At 40.6% G+C, this 17013-nt stretch overlaps 1 protein-coding gene across 3 annotated transcripts in view; it reads right to left on the reverse strand.

Moving 5' to 3' along the window:
- TMEM245 (transmembrane protein 245) overlaps nucleotides 1-17013 on the reverse strand; it is a 125951-nt gene that overhangs the window by 42859 nt on the left and 66079 nt on the right. For all 3 annotated transcript variants that reach the window (XM_040353478.1, XM_040353479.1, XM_040353480.1), the window contains 4 exons: nucleotides 16533-16637; nucleotides 13504-13586; nucleotides 7796-7886; nucleotides 2350-2448 (listed from right to left, as the gene is read on the reverse strand). In XM_040353478.1, the coding sequence (XP_040209412.1) occupies nucleotides 2350-2448; nucleotides 7796-7886; nucleotides 13504-13586; nucleotides 16533-16637 (378 nt within the window). The remainder of the gene's footprint in view (nucleotides 1-2349; nucleotides 2449-7795; nucleotides 7887-13503; nucleotides 13587-16532; nucleotides 16638-17013) is intronic.

Below are 17013 nucleotides of genomic sequence, written 5' to 3' on the forward strand. Positions count from 1 at the left end.
AGAATAATAAACAGTTGTCATATCTCCCTGAAGAACATTTTTAGATGGAACGACCATTTAACCTGACCACATGCACAGGAATGGAGTTGGCATTTCAAATGTATTACCTTTTATCGATTGTGCTGAACTGAGAAATTAACAATGGTATGGCACAAAATAGCAAAAATCTGTCCCAAGATTATGTAGCATGTCATAACTGCAAGCAGGTAGAGCATTTTAACTTGTTTGAAGAATACATATGAGGATACCAAATATAGAACCATCAGATGAAAGATACAATGCTGGCTTTAAAAGTCAAGATACTTCCGATGTGTTGGGGTTAGGTGGATTTTGCTTCCTGGTTTAAATTCATTAAAAACAGTTGTAGTTTTAAAGTGGTACTAAAGGCTCAAGTTTTTTTACCTTCATGCATTCTATGCATGAAGGAAAAAACCTTCTCTGTGCAGCAGCCCCCCCAGCCCCTCATAATACTTACCTGAGCCCCATCGTGATCCAGGGACTCTCCCTCCTCATTGGCTGAACCATTAAGCCAAGGAGGAGAGAGAAGGGGCGGGTCTGAGCCATGGCTCTGTGTGTGAATGGACACGCTGACCAGCGGATGCCATAATTATTTTTTCTCAGGCAGCTGGCTTTCCGATAAAAGATGTCCCTGTGGCAGGTTCATTGCGGGATAACTTTTTTAGAAGCGGCAAGAGAGGCGTCTCCTCCCACTGCTTCCCAGGCTTACGTTACCGATCGTGAGCCCAGGAACCAGCCGGCGTCACATTTTCCCCAAAAAGATGAGCGATGGCAAGATGGCACCGCTCATCTGTATGCCCTTGAAGAACCAGAGTAATGTCATGACTGCACGGGCCATGTAAACATGGTTTTGTTTTTTCTTTCCCAACGCAAAAGATTTTATATATCTATATTCTCTTTTGCTTTTTCTTTTAGACCCCAGATCTCGCCATAAAGATTACCTGTCATTGTCATGCTGTATTGATATCACAATGAATTTTTTTTAAAGGGACAGTGTAAAAATTATAAAAGGTTATAAAATAGAAAAACAAATATTCATATATATATTTTTTTTAAAGTGCCCCCGTCCCCGGGCACAGTAGTGAAATGCATACATAGGTTGCGTCCACATATGTCAATAGTGTTTGCATCACACATGTGAGATATCTCCTGAAAATTTTCTGTGCAAAACACATAAAAGACTAGGGTTTCTGCAAAAAAATATATATATTATTATTATAATATATATAAATGTTTGGGGTTCCAAGTAATTTTCCAACAAAAAATACAGATTTTTACTTGCAAACAACTGCAGGAAAAAGGCTGGGTCCTTAAAGAGGAAGTAAACCCTGCCTTTCTTTTTATAATTTTTTTGTGACCTGCAAAGTAAAGGTATAATGTGCTAGTATGCATTGATAGTATGCATTGCATACTAGCACTTTATGCAAAACTTGCCTGAAAAACAAAGCACTCGTCCCCGCTGGAGAGCGCATCCATCTTTGCCCATCTTCCTTCCAGGTCTGCAGACTCCGGCTGTGTGCCTGGCCAGAGCTGCGTGAACCGATCACGGCACAGGGCTCTGAAGAAACGGCATGGCAGTTTCTTCAAGGCGCATGCGCCCGATGATGTCATTGGCGGCATATACAGTAAATATCTCCTAAGCAGTGCAAGTTTAGGAGATATATTTACAGTACCTATAGGTAAGTCTTATTATAGGCTCACCTATAGGTACATACAATCAAGGGAAGTTTACTTACGCTTTAAGTGGTTAACAAATAAATCATACATAAAACAACTAAACCTCCGTGCACACTAAGCTTAAAAAAAGTCTATTCTCTTTGGAAAAAAACATGTCCATATAGAGCATTTTTGTACAAAGTTTAGATGAGTTTAGGAGAGTTTTATTTTTTTTCTGCCAGTGAGCTCCAATCAGAAACGCGAATGAGAAGGTTTTTTTTTCCTGCCTCTAAACGTTGTTCTCAAAATATGCCTCTTATCATCCTAATGTATATGGACACATAGGATAACATTGAGTTGCTTCTACAGGCAGAACACAAAACTCCTGTAGAAGCAACTTTTTTTAAGTCAGTGTGCATGAAGCCTAACAGTACTTTTGTTACGTGAAAATGCAATATATCCTTTGTAAAACATATACACACAATGTGAAATGTGAATTTGGATTACCATACAACATGTTACAAGAAAATCCATGCAACAGAGTCACTCAAGTTTTCATTGCCCAAACTATGAAAGGAAAGGGTGTGCAATAAAGTATTAGGAATTAGCCCACAATTTTACAAATAGTTTGTAAGCACAGTGTAAGTTTACTGATAAAGCTACTACTAAAGATACCTTTGTGATCCAGGAATGATACAGTCTGTCCCAAAGTTCTAGAACTTGTTTCTCAATTATAGCGGTGTTGTTAACTTTTTCTCCTAGTACCTTGTGTAGCTGCAAATCAATTTAGACATTAATTTTACATGGCAAAAACAAAGTACAAAAACAAAGTACAGCAGAACCTCGGATTACGAGCATAATCCTTTCCAGGAGAATGCTCGTAATTCAAAGCCAGTTTCCCCATTGAAGTCAATGGAAACTGAAATAATTTGTTCCGCATTGACTTCAATGGCATGAAATACCACATGCAGCCAGATGCAGGGGGGGGGGGGGGCACTGTAGAGCCTCAAAAAGGCCAGAAGACACTTGGCTGACCTCGGCAAACCTCGGAAAGACCCCGTTCACGAGCCTTTCCAAGGTTTGCCAAGGTCAGCCATGCCAAATCAAAAGGTGCTTAACCACTTCAATACTAGCCCATAGTCATTTGACGTCCACAGGTGGGATCTCCCATCCTGGGTGGACATCATATGACGTCCTGGGCTTTGTGCAGTGATATCTGAATGATGTCTGATGCAAAAATGAATACATTCCGCAACAAAAACTACTACATCTAGTATTTCGTATGACCTCCTGGATTTATAAGGACAACATACTTGGCCACTGAATCACTTTCACTCTGTTCTTCTTCAAAAATACAACAGTGGCCTTAGAGGTGTGTTTTGAATCATCGTCATGTTGGAAAAGTGCAGAAATGTGTTAGGCTCGTGCAGGTTGGCATGTAAATTGCCATCATCTATATAAATTGAAGATATGAATACCTCTTAGTGGGATTTTTAAGGCAATTAGAAAAAATTAAAAAAATGAATTATATAAATGAAATTTTTTGATGCAAAAATAAAAAAATTCCCAAATGGGTAATCCTATAGAAAAAGTATATGTACATATATCATAATATTGCACAGATTGTCATAAGTGGTAAAACCTCACTACATAGAATACAGCCATCCATACATAATACAGGTGAAACATTGGGTAGTGGGAATATGGCCATCATTATTAGTAAAAACAATAAAAAATGAATAAAAAAGTCCCTAAATCTTTCCCCTATTTTGGCCTAAACTGATGAATAAATGTGTTTTGTTTTATTTTTTGATATGTATTATAGCAGAAAGTAAAAAAAAAAAAAAAAGTTTATTTTTTTTTCAAAATTTTCATTTTTTTTTTTTTTTTTAAAGCGTAGGATGTGATCAAATGCCCACCAAAACAAAGCTCTATTTGTGGGGGGGGGGAATACATCAATTTTGTTTGGGTACCATGTCGCACGACCGCGCAACTGTCCGTTTAAGTGACAGTGCCGTATGGCAAAATATGGCCTGGTCATTAAGGGGATAAATCCTTCTGGGGGTTGAAGTGATTAACTGGTAATTGCGCAGTCATGCCATGCTGTACCCATACAAAATGTATATTATTTTTTAATACATATAGAGCCTTCTTTTGGGGGTATTTGATCACCACTGGGCTTTTTTTTATTATTATTAAATAAACAAAAAATTCTGATCTTTGAAAGAAAAAAAAAAAACATATCAAGTAAAAAAAATATTTAAAAAATGTATTTTCTTCATAAATTTAGGCCAAAATGTATTCTGCTACATGTCTTTGGTAACGAATACAAATACATGTATACTGAATGGTTTGAAAATCAGAGTGTCTACAAACTATGATATTATATACACTGCAATTTTTATATATATTTTTTATACTACTAATGGTGGTGATCAGCGACTTATAATGGGAATGTGCAATCTGACACTGAGTGGGAACTGACCGTCACTGACAACACCAATACAGTGATCAGCGCTAATACAATACACGGTCATACAGATACCAGCCTGCTACCCCCTTGTAATTGGGTCACCTACCACCATCTCCTAACTCAATAACTACCAGTTTGTTATCCCCCCCCGCCCCCCCTTGGCTCTTTGCAGCCGGAGTGGTGGCCATCTTGCAACACCCTAGCCCCACTCCCCCTCTCTCAAATACCATTTGTACTTGATCCAGGGTTCGCCCGATCGCCTCTCAAGGGGTCAGGAAGGAATTTTTTTCCCTGTCGTAGCATATTGGCGTAGCACAACCAGGGTTTTTTTGCCTTCCTCTGGACCAAGTCAGGATCGAGGATTAAGTTTATCCTTGATTAATCCCCCCTCCCTCCTCCCCATGGTGTTTGGCGACTATGGTTAATCTGCAATATTCTGCAGAAACCATTGGGGATCTGAGACAATTTGCCGCAATACTACCAGCCATCACTAAAAAAGCCCTAAGAACTGAGCGACTTTTGAGAATCGATCGACGATCGACTATCAAAAATCTCAGCCGTTTACCCCAGCCTAAGCATATATCGTGTGCTTTGATCAACACAAGATTGGCAGTAAAACACCGACTGGAAATCCATGATTTCATTCTACAATATGATTTAGACTGCCTCTTTATTACAGAGAGCTGGCTTACAGCTGACTGTAACACCATTCTCGGAGAACTGGTGCCAGAAAACTATTGTATCATAACTGAAAACAGAATAGGGCAAAGAGGAGGAGGACTGGCGGTGATCCATAAGACTCATCTTGCAATCACTAAACCTGTCCTTCAAAACCCTCTTCCATTTATGGAAACCCTTACCCTGCAACTACAAAAAAACTCCCAGGAGACCGTCCGGATTCTACTCTGCTATAGGCCACCTGGCCCAAAATCGCAGTTTCTCCCATCATTGACGGACTTTATCTCCACCTATAGCCTTAACAGCAAACACCTTTTGCTGCTCGGGGACTTCAATCTCTGGGCCAACTCCCCGCAAGACCCCGCTGCCGACGCCTGCATTGATCACTTCGAAGGATTAGGGCTACAACAACTAGTATGTGGGCCCACACATGCTTCAGGTCACACACTCGATCTTATTTTCAGACAAGATCTGGAAATAAAAATCTTGGAAAATGAACCATTGCCATGGACAGATCACCATGCAATTAAATTCATTATTTCCGATTTCCCACCCTTAACTAAAACATCAAATCTAGTGACAACACACTGGACTAGATGTCAGAAGAAGCTCCACTCGGAACTCTTCAAAACCACGTTAAGGAAAAAAATAAATACAATTCAGCCGCATCAAACGGCTGAAGAAACGCTGGATACCATAAACACAGCCCTATTACAGTCAGCCGACTTAATAGCGCCGAAACGTAAAACCCGCATCCGGAAAAATAACTCCAGCTGGTTCAATAACCAACTGGCATTACTGAAGCAAGAGCGTAGAAGGGCGGAAGCTGCCTGGAAAAGAAGCTCTTCAGATGAGAACCTTATCGTCTACAAAGCAACAACAAGAAAATACCACAAAGAAATCTTCAAAGCCAAGAAAAACTATTTTTCCGAGGCTATCAACAGCGCCCTTAATCGCCCACGCGAACTCTTTAAATTGGTCACTCAGACCATGAATCCAAGATGTCTTGAAGCCCCCAATTCGGACTCACAAGAATTTTGCAGTGAATTGTCGGATTACTTCATTAATAAAATCGAGGGGATCCGACAAAGCATTCAGCAAAATAATTCCCCCCTCAACTCTCCCCGTAATGATTTACACAATACCTGCAGTAATTCACCACAACCAGGTAAGTTCACGCTGGAACCTATCTCTATCCATGCCACTAAAAATATCATCGGTACTCTGCGTAACAGCACAGCGCCGAATGATATCATCCCCACTAAACTGCTGAAGGAATGCGCCGACATCCTGGCACCTCCTATCACGCAGCTTATCAACCAATCCTTCAGGGAAGGCATAGTGCCCTCCCAGTTGAAGGAGGGTATAATTCGACCCATCTTGAAGAAACCCAACCTGGACCCCAAGGACCCACTCCACCGTCGTCCAATAACAGGTCTAAATGTACTCTCAAAGGTAATGGAAAAAGTAGTGGTACAACAGCTGCAACATCATCTAGATACCCACAACCTACTTGACCCATTTCAATCGGGATTCCGGCCTGGACACGGGACAGAAACCGCATTGCTCAAAATATGGGACGACGCTCTCGAGGCCGCAGATGAAGGAGAATCTTGTCTTCTGGTTCTGTTGGACCTGAGCGCAGCCTTCGACACAGTAGACCACAAGCTTTTATTGACTCGGCTAGCTGAAGTAGCCAGAGTCGCAGAAGGCGATTTATCTTGGTTCTCCTCTTTTTTGGAAAACCGATCGCAAATAGTGAAGTTAGGACCTTTCACTTCTGAGAAACGCACGGTATCGTGCGGAGTCCCTCAAGGATCCCCCCTGTCGCCGGTGTTATTCAACATCTATCTTCGCCCTCTTTTTGAGATTATTAGCAGTCAAAAACTGCTCTACCACTCATATGCAGACGACACGCAACTATATTTCCGCATTTGCAATAAAAAGGATCATCACCTCAATCTAGAGACATGCCTCTCTTTGATAGAGGACTGGATGACAAAGAGTTATCTTAAACTCAACGGAGAGAAAACAGAACTTCTCCTGTTTCACGCCAAGCGTATGAATCAACCTACAACAACTTGGACCCCCCTGCCCATTCTGGGCAAAATCATCACCCCTAGCGCCAAAGTCAAAAGTCTCGGGGTCATCTTTGACTCTCACATGACATTGGACGCACAAATAGGGTCAGTAGTCAGCGGATCTCACCATCTGCTGCGCCTACTACACAGACTTACTCCTTTTATTCCCAAGGAAGACATAGCGGTCGTGGTGGGAGCGATTGTAAACTCAAGATTGGACTATGCAAATTCCCTTTACCTCGGACTCCCCAAGTACCAAATCGCTCGTCTACAAGTCGTTCAAAATACGGCCGCTAGACTTGTGACTGGGAAAAAACCTTGGGAATCAATCTCACCTTCACTGAGAGCCCTTCACTGGTTACCAGTAAAAGACAGAATCACTTTTAAAGCACTCTGTCTAACGCATAGATGTATCTATGGGAATGCTCCCCATTATCTATGCGAAAAAATAAAAGCTCATAATCCCAATCGCGTTCTGCGATCCACCAATCAAAATTTCCTCCAGATACCCAAAGCCAGATACAAGTCCAAAGGAGAAAGGAGATTCGCGGTCCAAGGGCCTAGACTATGGAACGCTTTACCAACCAGCATTCGGTTGGAGGAGAATCACTTAGCATTCAGGAGAAAGATCAAGACTCATCTCTTTTGATACCAAAGGAGACAGGAACAACAAGCGCCCAGAGGCGATTAAGTTCGCATGTGCTGCGCTATATAAGTTTTCATTCATTCATTCATACATAGTCGCCCATTATGCTTTGCCTTTGCAGGGAAATAAAGAGGAAGTAAAACCCATCAGGGTTTACTTCCTCTTTAAGCGTTGTTTGGTTTTGGGTTTAGTACAGTTTTAAAAAGGCCTAGAATTTTTTTTTAATAAAAAATGCATGCTTACCTTATTAGTAATCCATTCTCTACCATACTGATAAACATTGTTTGCAGCAGAGTTGAGAGCTGTCTGGACAACTTTTGCTTCAGGTAGCCAACTGTATAAACAAAAATATTAGATAAAATACTATATCCAGAGTTGAAGGCTAGCCATACACAAAAGAGCAAGGGGGACATTTGTTCAATATCAATTTAAGAGATTGATTTTATGAAGGTTGAATTTTAAAATATACTAGCTGATACCCGGCGTTGCCCGGTCTTCCTATCTTAACCTTTTGGGGAGGAAAATCATAGTAATATAAATATACCCATCTTTTATATAAGGGTGTAGGTAAGGGTTAATTTAACTGTCATATATTTTTATTTGGCATATAAGTAATATGTGTACCAGGTATTATTGAAATATCTCCAGGCGTACAGAAGTTATGTGGGAACATACATTTCCCATTGATTTGCATGGGACTTTAAACAAAAACCCCGACCCTCACAAATGGGGGTAGTTAAGGGATAAATTAACTATCCTATAGTTTAAGTGGGCATATAAGTAACATGTGACCAAGTGTTATCGAAATATCTACAGCCGTTTGGAAGTTATGATGTAAGATGTATTTCCCATAGAGTTGAATGGGACTTTAAAGAAAAACCCCGACCATGGCAAATGGGGGTGGGTAAGGGTTAAACCACCTATCCTATGTTTGTTGCTGACATATAAGTAACATGTGTGCCAAGTTTCATGTTAATATCTTTAGCCGTTTAGACGTGATGCTGGAACATACATACACACACACGTTGAGTTTTATATATATAGATACAAACCAGGATTAAAAGATGGGCATACACAACAAAAAGCAAAGTGGAAACTTGTACAATATTTTAAAAGATTGATTTCATCAACAAAACATCAAAGTGTACAGCCATGGCCAAAAGTTTTGAGAATGACAAATATAAATTTTCACAAAGTCTGCAGTTTCAGGTGTTTTTAGCTCTTTTTGTCAGATGTTACTATTGATATACTGAACTATAATTACAAGTATTTCATAAGTGTCAATGGCTTTAACCACTTAAGGACCGCCTCCTGCACATATACGTCAGCAGAATGGCACGGCTGGTCATATGTACGTACAGGTACGTCCTGTACATGTACCCAGACGTGGGTCGCGGGCACGCGCCCGCGGTGCGCTCCGAAGCTCCGGGACCGGCAGACCCGATCGCCGCTGGGGTCCCGCAATCGGTCCCCGGAGCTGAAGAACGGGGAGAGCCGCGTGTAAACACGGCTTCCCCGTTCTTCACTGTGGCGGCTGCATCGATCGTGTCATCCCTTTTATAGGGAGACACAATCGATGGCGTCACTCCTACAGCCACACCCCCCTACAGTTGTAAACACACACTAGGTGAAACATAACTCCTTCAGCGCCCCCTGTGGTTAACTCCCAAACTGCAACTGTAATTTCCACAGTAAACAATGCATTTTAAATGCATTTTTGCTGTGAAAATGACAATGGTCCCAAATATGTGTCAAAATTGTCCGAAGTGTCCGCCATAATGTCGCAGTCACGGAAAAAAATCGCTGATCGTCACCATTAGTAGTAAAAAAAAAAAAAATGCAATAAAACTATCCCCTATTTAATAAACGCTATAAATTTTGCGCAAACCAACCGATAAACGCTTATTGCAATTTTTTTTACCAAAAATATGTAGAAGAATACCTATCAGCCTAAACTGAGGAAAAAATATTTTTTTTTTATATATTTTTTGGGGGATAGTTATTATAGCAAAAAGTAAAAAATATTGCATTTTGTTCAAAATTGTCACTCTATTTTTGTTTATAGTGCAAAAAATAAAAACCGCAGAGGTGATCAAATACCACCAAAAGAAAGCTCTATTTGTGGGAAAAAAAGGACGCCAATTTTGTTTGGGAGCCACGTCGCACGACAGCGCAATTGTCAGTTAAAGCGACGCAGTGCCGAAAAAAGGGGCAAGGTCCTTTAGCTGCATTTTGGTCCGGGTCTTAAGTGGTTAATTGACAATTACATATTTTCTTTTTCAAGACCTCTTGACCCTAGCATGCGGTCAATCAACTTTTGGGTCACATCCTGACTGGTGGCGGCCCAACTCTTGCATAAACAATGCTTGGAGTTTGTCAGAATTGGAGGTTTTTTTTTTTGTTCACCTGCCTCTTGAGGATTGACCACAAGTTCCCAAATGGATTAAGGTAAACTCTGGGGAGTTTCCAGGCCATGGACCCAAAATTGTGATGTTTTGTTTCCTAAGCCACTTAGTTATCATTTTTGCCTCCATCATAATGGAAAAGACATTGTTCCTCACCAAACTGTTCTTGGATGGTTGGGAGAAGTTGCTTTTGGGGGATCTTTTTGTTGTATTCTTTATTAACCACTTCCCGACCTCCTCATGTACATTTACGTCGGCAGAATGGCACGGACAGGCACAATCACGTACCTGTACGTGCCTGCCTAGACGTGGGTGGGGGGTCCGATCGGGACCCCCCCCCCGGTACATGCGGAGGTCGGGTCCGCTCGGGGAGCGATCCGGGACGACGGCGCGGCTATTTGTTTATAGCCGCTCCCCGGAGCTGAAGAACGGGGAGAGCCGTGTGTAAACACGGCTTCCCCGTGCTTCACTGTGTCGGCGCATCGATCGCGTCATCCCCTTGATAGGGAAGACACGATCGATGATGTCATTCCTACAGCCACTCCCCCCTACACTAGTAAACACACACTAAACACAACACAAATCCTACAGCAAGGATTTGTTTAACTCCCAAACTGCAACTGTCATTTTCACAATAAACAATGCAATTTAAATGCATTTTTTGCTGTGAAAATGACAATTGTCCCAAAAATGTGTCAAAATTGTCCGAAGTGTCCGCCATAATGCCGCAGTCACGAAAAAAATCGCTGATCGCTGCCATTAGTAGTAAAAAAAAAAAAAAAAAAAAAAAAACTATCCCCTATTTTGTAAACGCTATAAATTTTGCGCAAACCAACCGATAAACGATTATTGCGATTTTTTTTACCAAAAATAGGTAGAAGAATACGTATCGGCCTAAACTGAGGAAAACATTTTTTTTTATATATGTTTTTGGGGGATATTTATTACAGCAAAAAGTAAAAAATATTGCATTTTTTTCAAAATTGTCGCTCTATTTTTGTTTATAGCGCAAAAAATAAAAACCGCAGAGGTGATCAAATACCACCAAAAGAAATCTCTATTTGTGGGGAAAAAAAGACGCCAATTTTGTTTGGGAGCCACGTCGCACGACCGCGCAATTGTCTGTTAAAGCCACGCAGTCCTGAACTGTAAAAACCCCTTGGGTCTTTAGGCAGCATTTTGGTCCGGGGCTTAAGTGGTTAATGGCTGTGTTCTTAGATAAAATTGTGAATGAGCCCACTCCCTTGGCTGAGAAGCAACCCCACACATAAATAATCTCAGGATGCTTTACTGTTGGCATGACACAGGACTGATGGCAGCGCTCCCCTTTTCTTTTCTGGAGAGGTTTTTTTCCAGATGCCCCAAACAATCGGAAAAGGGATTCATCAGAAAAAAACTACTTTACCCCAGTCCTCAGCAGTCCAATCCCTGTACCTTTAAAGAATATAAGTCTGTCCCTGATGTTTTTCCTGGAGAGAAGTGGCTTCTTTGCTGCCCTTCTTGACACCAGGTTATCCTCCAAAATTCTTCACCTCACTGTGCATGCAGATGCACTCATACCTGCCTGCTGCCATTCCTGAGCAAGCTCTGCACTGGTGGTGCCCCAATCCAGCAGCTGAATTAACCGTAGAAGATGGACCTAGCGCTTGTTGGACTTTCTTGGCTGCCCTGAAGCCTTCTTCACAAATGCAGGGGAAATATTTTTTATGGGATTAAGTACATTTTCATGGCAAAGAGTGACTTTGCAATGAATTGCAATTCATCTGATCACTCTTTATAACATTCTGGAGTATATGCAAATTGCCATTACAAAAATACTTTTTCCATATGTCATTCCATTTTATTACATTTAACTTAATTTCCTAAAGAGGAAGTAAACCCTCATAAATAATAAAAAAAAAACCTGCAGGATAAAGTCATAATGAGCTAGTATGCATAGCATACAGCGTTAGCACGCGCATGCGCCGTAGACATCTGTGCCCGTTTTTTTCTCCTTATCCGTGTAGGTTAAGGAGATATTTCTTGCACCTACAGGTAAGCCTTAATCTAGGCTTACCTGTAGGTGCAAGTTGTGTGGTTGGCTTTACAACCACTTTAACCTTTTTGGTTTCTTTGTATGTATGAATTGCATAGGTTCTTACTGATGTGGTGAAAATTGCATGTTAATAGCATCTTTAGAAACATATTTACCTAGAAAAGTGGTGACTTGTTCAATACTTATTTTACCCGCTGTATGTTGAACACAGATCCTATTGGGAGCGTTGATTGCCACTTTAAACAAGTGGCTAGCAGGCTTCAGCAGGTTTTCAACGAGCTTCAAGAAGTGCTGAAGCTTACTAAAGTGTTTAAAGTGGCAATCAACACTCCCATTAGGATCAACATTTACAAACTGCAGTTCAATAGTACTTTAAAAGCTTCAAACAAATATTTCTAAAAGCTATGGAAATACTTTGCCAAAGCTTTATGTTCACACTGCTCTTATACAAGCTGAAGCCTGTGTGAAATAGACCTAAGGGAACAGCCAACAGGAGGACTGGGAAAATTGGATTTTTAAGTTCTATGCAAACAGAATTGCTGGACACATAGAACCAGGACTCGTCAACGGAGTGCTCCTAATCTCAGAAGCAATCAATCTGATTACAATCTCTCCACCATGGCCAAGACCAAAGATCTGTCCAAGGATGTCAGGGACAAGATTGTAGACCTACACAAAGCTGGAATGGGTTACACGACCATCAGAAAGCAGCTTGAGAGGGTGACAACAGTTGGTGCGATTATTTGCAAATGGAAGAAACACAAAATAACTGTCAATCTTCCCCAGTCTGGGGCTCCATGCAAGATCTCACCTTGTGGAGTTTCAATGCTCATGAGAACGGTGACGAATCGCCCCAGAACTACACGGGAGAATCTTGTCAATGATCTCAAAGCAGCTGGGACCAAATTTTACCAAGATAACAATTGGCAACACACAACCCTGTGAAGGACTGAAATCCTGCAGTGTCCGCAAGGTCCCCCTGCACAAGAAAGCACATGTACAGGCCTGTCTGAAGTTTGCTAATGAACATCTGAATGATTCAGAGGAGAACTGGGTGAAAGTGTTGTGGTCAGATAACACCAAAAATCAAGCTCTTTGTCATTAACTCAACTCGCTGTGGGTGATGGAGGAGGAATGCTGCCTATGACCCCAAGAACACCATCCCTACCATCAAACATGGAGGTGGAAACATGATTTGGGGGTGTTTTTCTGCTAAGGGGACAGGACAACTTCACTGCATCCATGGGACGATGGATGGGCCATGTACCATCAAATCTTGGGTGAGAACCTCCTTCCCTCAGCCAGGGCAAGTATGCATCAGAAGCTTTCCAGTCCCCACCGTTGTCTGTGCTGGGAGCGCTCTCAGCACAGAAAAAAAAGTATTTACATTGGGTCGCTCTCTGCAATAAAGCCTGCCACATCAGCAAGAACAGGTTACAATTTGCTGAACATTTTCAAACTGATAGTAAAATAGTGATGAGTGTCCAAATAAAAATACTTAGTGTTCTTACTTTGCCCATTCTGGATGATTGGAGACAGTTTCATTGATCAGATTGCTGGTAACTTCAATAATATGAACACTTTCTTCATGAACCTATAATTGAAAAGAAGTCTTATTAGATTATATAGTAAAAAGGTAAGCTGCCACATTTTGAATAACACTGCAAAAAAAAAATCCCCCTTCAGGCCATCATATATGCTGCTGCCAGACTCCTCTACCTTACCAACCAATCTTCTTCTCTGGTCACCTTTAGGCGATCTCTGAAAACTCATCTCTTCATGGAAGCCTATCCTGCCTCCACCTAATCACTGAACTTTGAATTCTTCTATCAGCTTATCCCTCACAGTTATTACCTTTTGTACCACTTGCCCCCCCAATTAGATTGTAAACTCATAACCCTGTGACCCACGGTTTGTTTAGTGTGCCGCTCAGGCTCGATCACTATTCCGAGTAGTGTGAGTGACGCTGCAATCACTGCAGGAGTGCCAGCAAGGGATGGAGCTAGTCCTAGCTCCTGTAGTCACTGGAAGCTCTGGGGGAGGAGCAAAACACATTGGGGCGTGGCCTAGCAGGAGCCCAGGCTGAGGTTCTTTCTTACTACCATATGACTCCATGGATGCGCGGCACCAGGGATCTTTCCTCTCTGCCCTCTTGGTTTTTTTTCTATTGAACCTTTATTGTCTTCCTTTATTTTGTTAAGCACTGCGTAAACTGTTGGCGCTATATAAATCCTGTATAATAATTAAAGAATGTTATAAATAGATTACACAAAAAAAAAATATATATATATAATGATTTTGTGTGTGTGTGTGTGTGTGTGTGTGTGTGTGTGTGTGTGTGTGGGGGGGGGGGGGGGGGTTGTAATTGTAAGATTCCTTAAAAATAAAGTTTTCCTTTCAAATGCAGGGAAATGGAATAATAAATATGATCAAAATATGATTTTGACTAACCTGTATTTTTCTTGTTAATGTTTCGGGAAAATATGGCATTTACAAGCAAGTCAATCTTCCTTTTATCCTAATCAAAAAGTACAGGACACAGGCTGGATATTCACAGACCCTTGGACGTCCCTAAGCAATGACTGGGCAACAGTGGAAAGTGGACAAACTGTGCCAATGGGCTCAACAAAAACAAAGCTCAACAGACCCAATTCAGAGTGCCACTGCAAGAACCTTGTGACCAAATCTGCTTCCACGGAAGTAGGGTAGGACTTCGAGAAGGTATGAATGAACTCAAGAAAAGAACTTAATAGAGTGATTGCACACAGCTAAAAGGGAAGATACGTTCTTTAAAAAAAAGTGTCCTGTTATCTGAATGTCCTGAAAGGGGCTCAAAGTATCTTTATGAGTGCTCTGGGTGCAGAAGACAGGCAAATGGCTACATTAAAAAAATGCAAGAGTTTGTCTTCTACTGTGAAGTGTAGTAGAGTAAATGGAAATATGTACATAAGCATCTCGAATGTTACCCTGGTCTCAGAGGAAACACCGACTTTAGAAATCCCATGGAAAACTTTGGAACATAAAAAAAAAAAACTACATGTTTAGGGTTTTAGGTCCAGGATAGGACGAATCCTCCCATATTAGCTGCAGGAATATGCTCAAATGAACAGGAATGGGAGCCAATCTGGAGATTTGAGTCAAGGCATCAAAAAAAAGTGTAAGGCAGAGGGCAGTGTCTGCAAGTGCTTTGCCAAGATTTAGTCCTAGAAGACAGGATCCAGTTGGTTGTTAGTTTCCCTAGCAAAATTAGCTGCAGACTGGCAAACAGAAACAGCAGCAGTAGCGGTTTGCAGAGCTGGGCCAGCGTGGCTAAAAGACAGCTATTAAAATCGTTCACATTTTCTGAAAGCAGAACCTTTAAAAAAAAAAAAGGAATACTCCTATAAGCACAGTAAGAACATCTTTACAGGGTTATCCTAATTATCAAATATTTCCCATTCAATTGGTTCATGAACGGGGGGAATGTCTTTTTAGACTTAGCAGATTTCTTAGGGAAATATCCAAGGGAGTATGGCAAAATGGAGGAGAATCAGGTCACATCACATTAGGTGTGATTATGCTGAAACTCTTCCACACAGTGGAAGCCAGCATATTTACATTGGTAAACATATTGTGTAAAGCCATCTATTCCCCAGGTGTATAGGAGGCTGGGGAATAGAAATCTTCCACGGCTCCCTGTAACACTGCCTCTTTATTCCCCTCAATGTCTGTGTCCTCCAGAGGAGGCATTTCATTTTGCAACTCCAGCAAAGAAAGCAGGAATAGGGAAGGAGCTTGGCGCTTTTAAAATCCTGACCGACGGCTGTATTAAAGCCATTAGCTGTCTGAGAAAGTCTGAGATATATAAAAAAAGAAAATGGATAAAATAGGCCACTTGTTGCATGCCTGAGATAGAATCAGATGTAGCGATGTAGCATTGGGCCCTGCTCCAGTGCAAGAGAACGGTCATCACTCTGAGTGGTTTGAGTGTTTTGCAGGAATTTCGGCAGAGTGAACGTTTTCTTAAACTTTTGCCAGTTTCCTTGAGCTTGGTTTCCAATACAATCAGTGAGGTTTTTCCCTGTGGGGTACTCACAAAACAGGGTGTGAAAACTGCAAACTATCCCCCACCCCCCATGCAGACTTTTTTTTTTTTAGATATTGCTAAAATTTATCAAAGTGCAATTGGTTCCTTTTTGTTAAATTTAGCCCTTCTTGTATTAGAATATATAGTTAGAAAAAAAATGAAATAGGAAATAACTAACTATGTAGCCATTTAAATATATATCTAAATAAAAAGGCAGATAATATAGTATGCTTGTAATTTTACCTCTGAAATCAGATTGTTATGAACTAGGTTTGACTAGAAAATTACCATGCAGTGAATAACTCAGCAGAAAATGTAATAATAAAGAAAATGACCAAAGTGCAAAAGGGGCTCAGCAGTAAGAAGTGTCAACTAAAATAAAATAGTGTTCTCTCAACGATGTTAGAAAATGTAGGGACCCTTCAAGACAAAAAATAAAATAAAATTATCTAGTACTGAATATGTAAATTTTACCTTTGCTGTCAAAAGTAAGGTTAAAAGGAGAGTCCCAATAACGAGCAAAATTATTATAAATATGCTTATTATTTTGTCAAGTGTTTTCTCGAGCCAAATGATCATCTGTAAAAATAAAATTCACATAAGACAGCATGTAATATACATTTTTTTATTTTATATGTGTACAATAATAAACTTAGTATTTGCATCCTGCTCATTAAACACAGATATACTTTTAAGTGGTGTTTAATGCAGAGCAACTACAATTAGTGGATTAGAAGTTAAACTGCAATCACGGTTATTTACAATGGAAAAAAGTAAAAATGTATACCGTAATTATATATGAATATAATCTGTTATTTCTATATCTGTACAGTTATATTTCAAGGGTAGCAGAACTCCAGATAAACCTATGTTACTCAATTTTCATCAAATCCTAAATAAGATCCTTAACAAAAAAAAAAACACACACACACGCATGGAAAAAAAAACACCCGGC

The sequence above is a fragment of the Rana temporaria genome, chromosome 5 (assembly GCF_905171775.1).
Source record: "Rana temporaria chromosome 5, aRanTem1.1, whole genome shotgun sequence".
Taxonomy (NCBI): domain Eukaryota; kingdom Metazoa; phylum Chordata; class Amphibia; order Anura; family Ranidae; genus Rana; species Rana temporaria.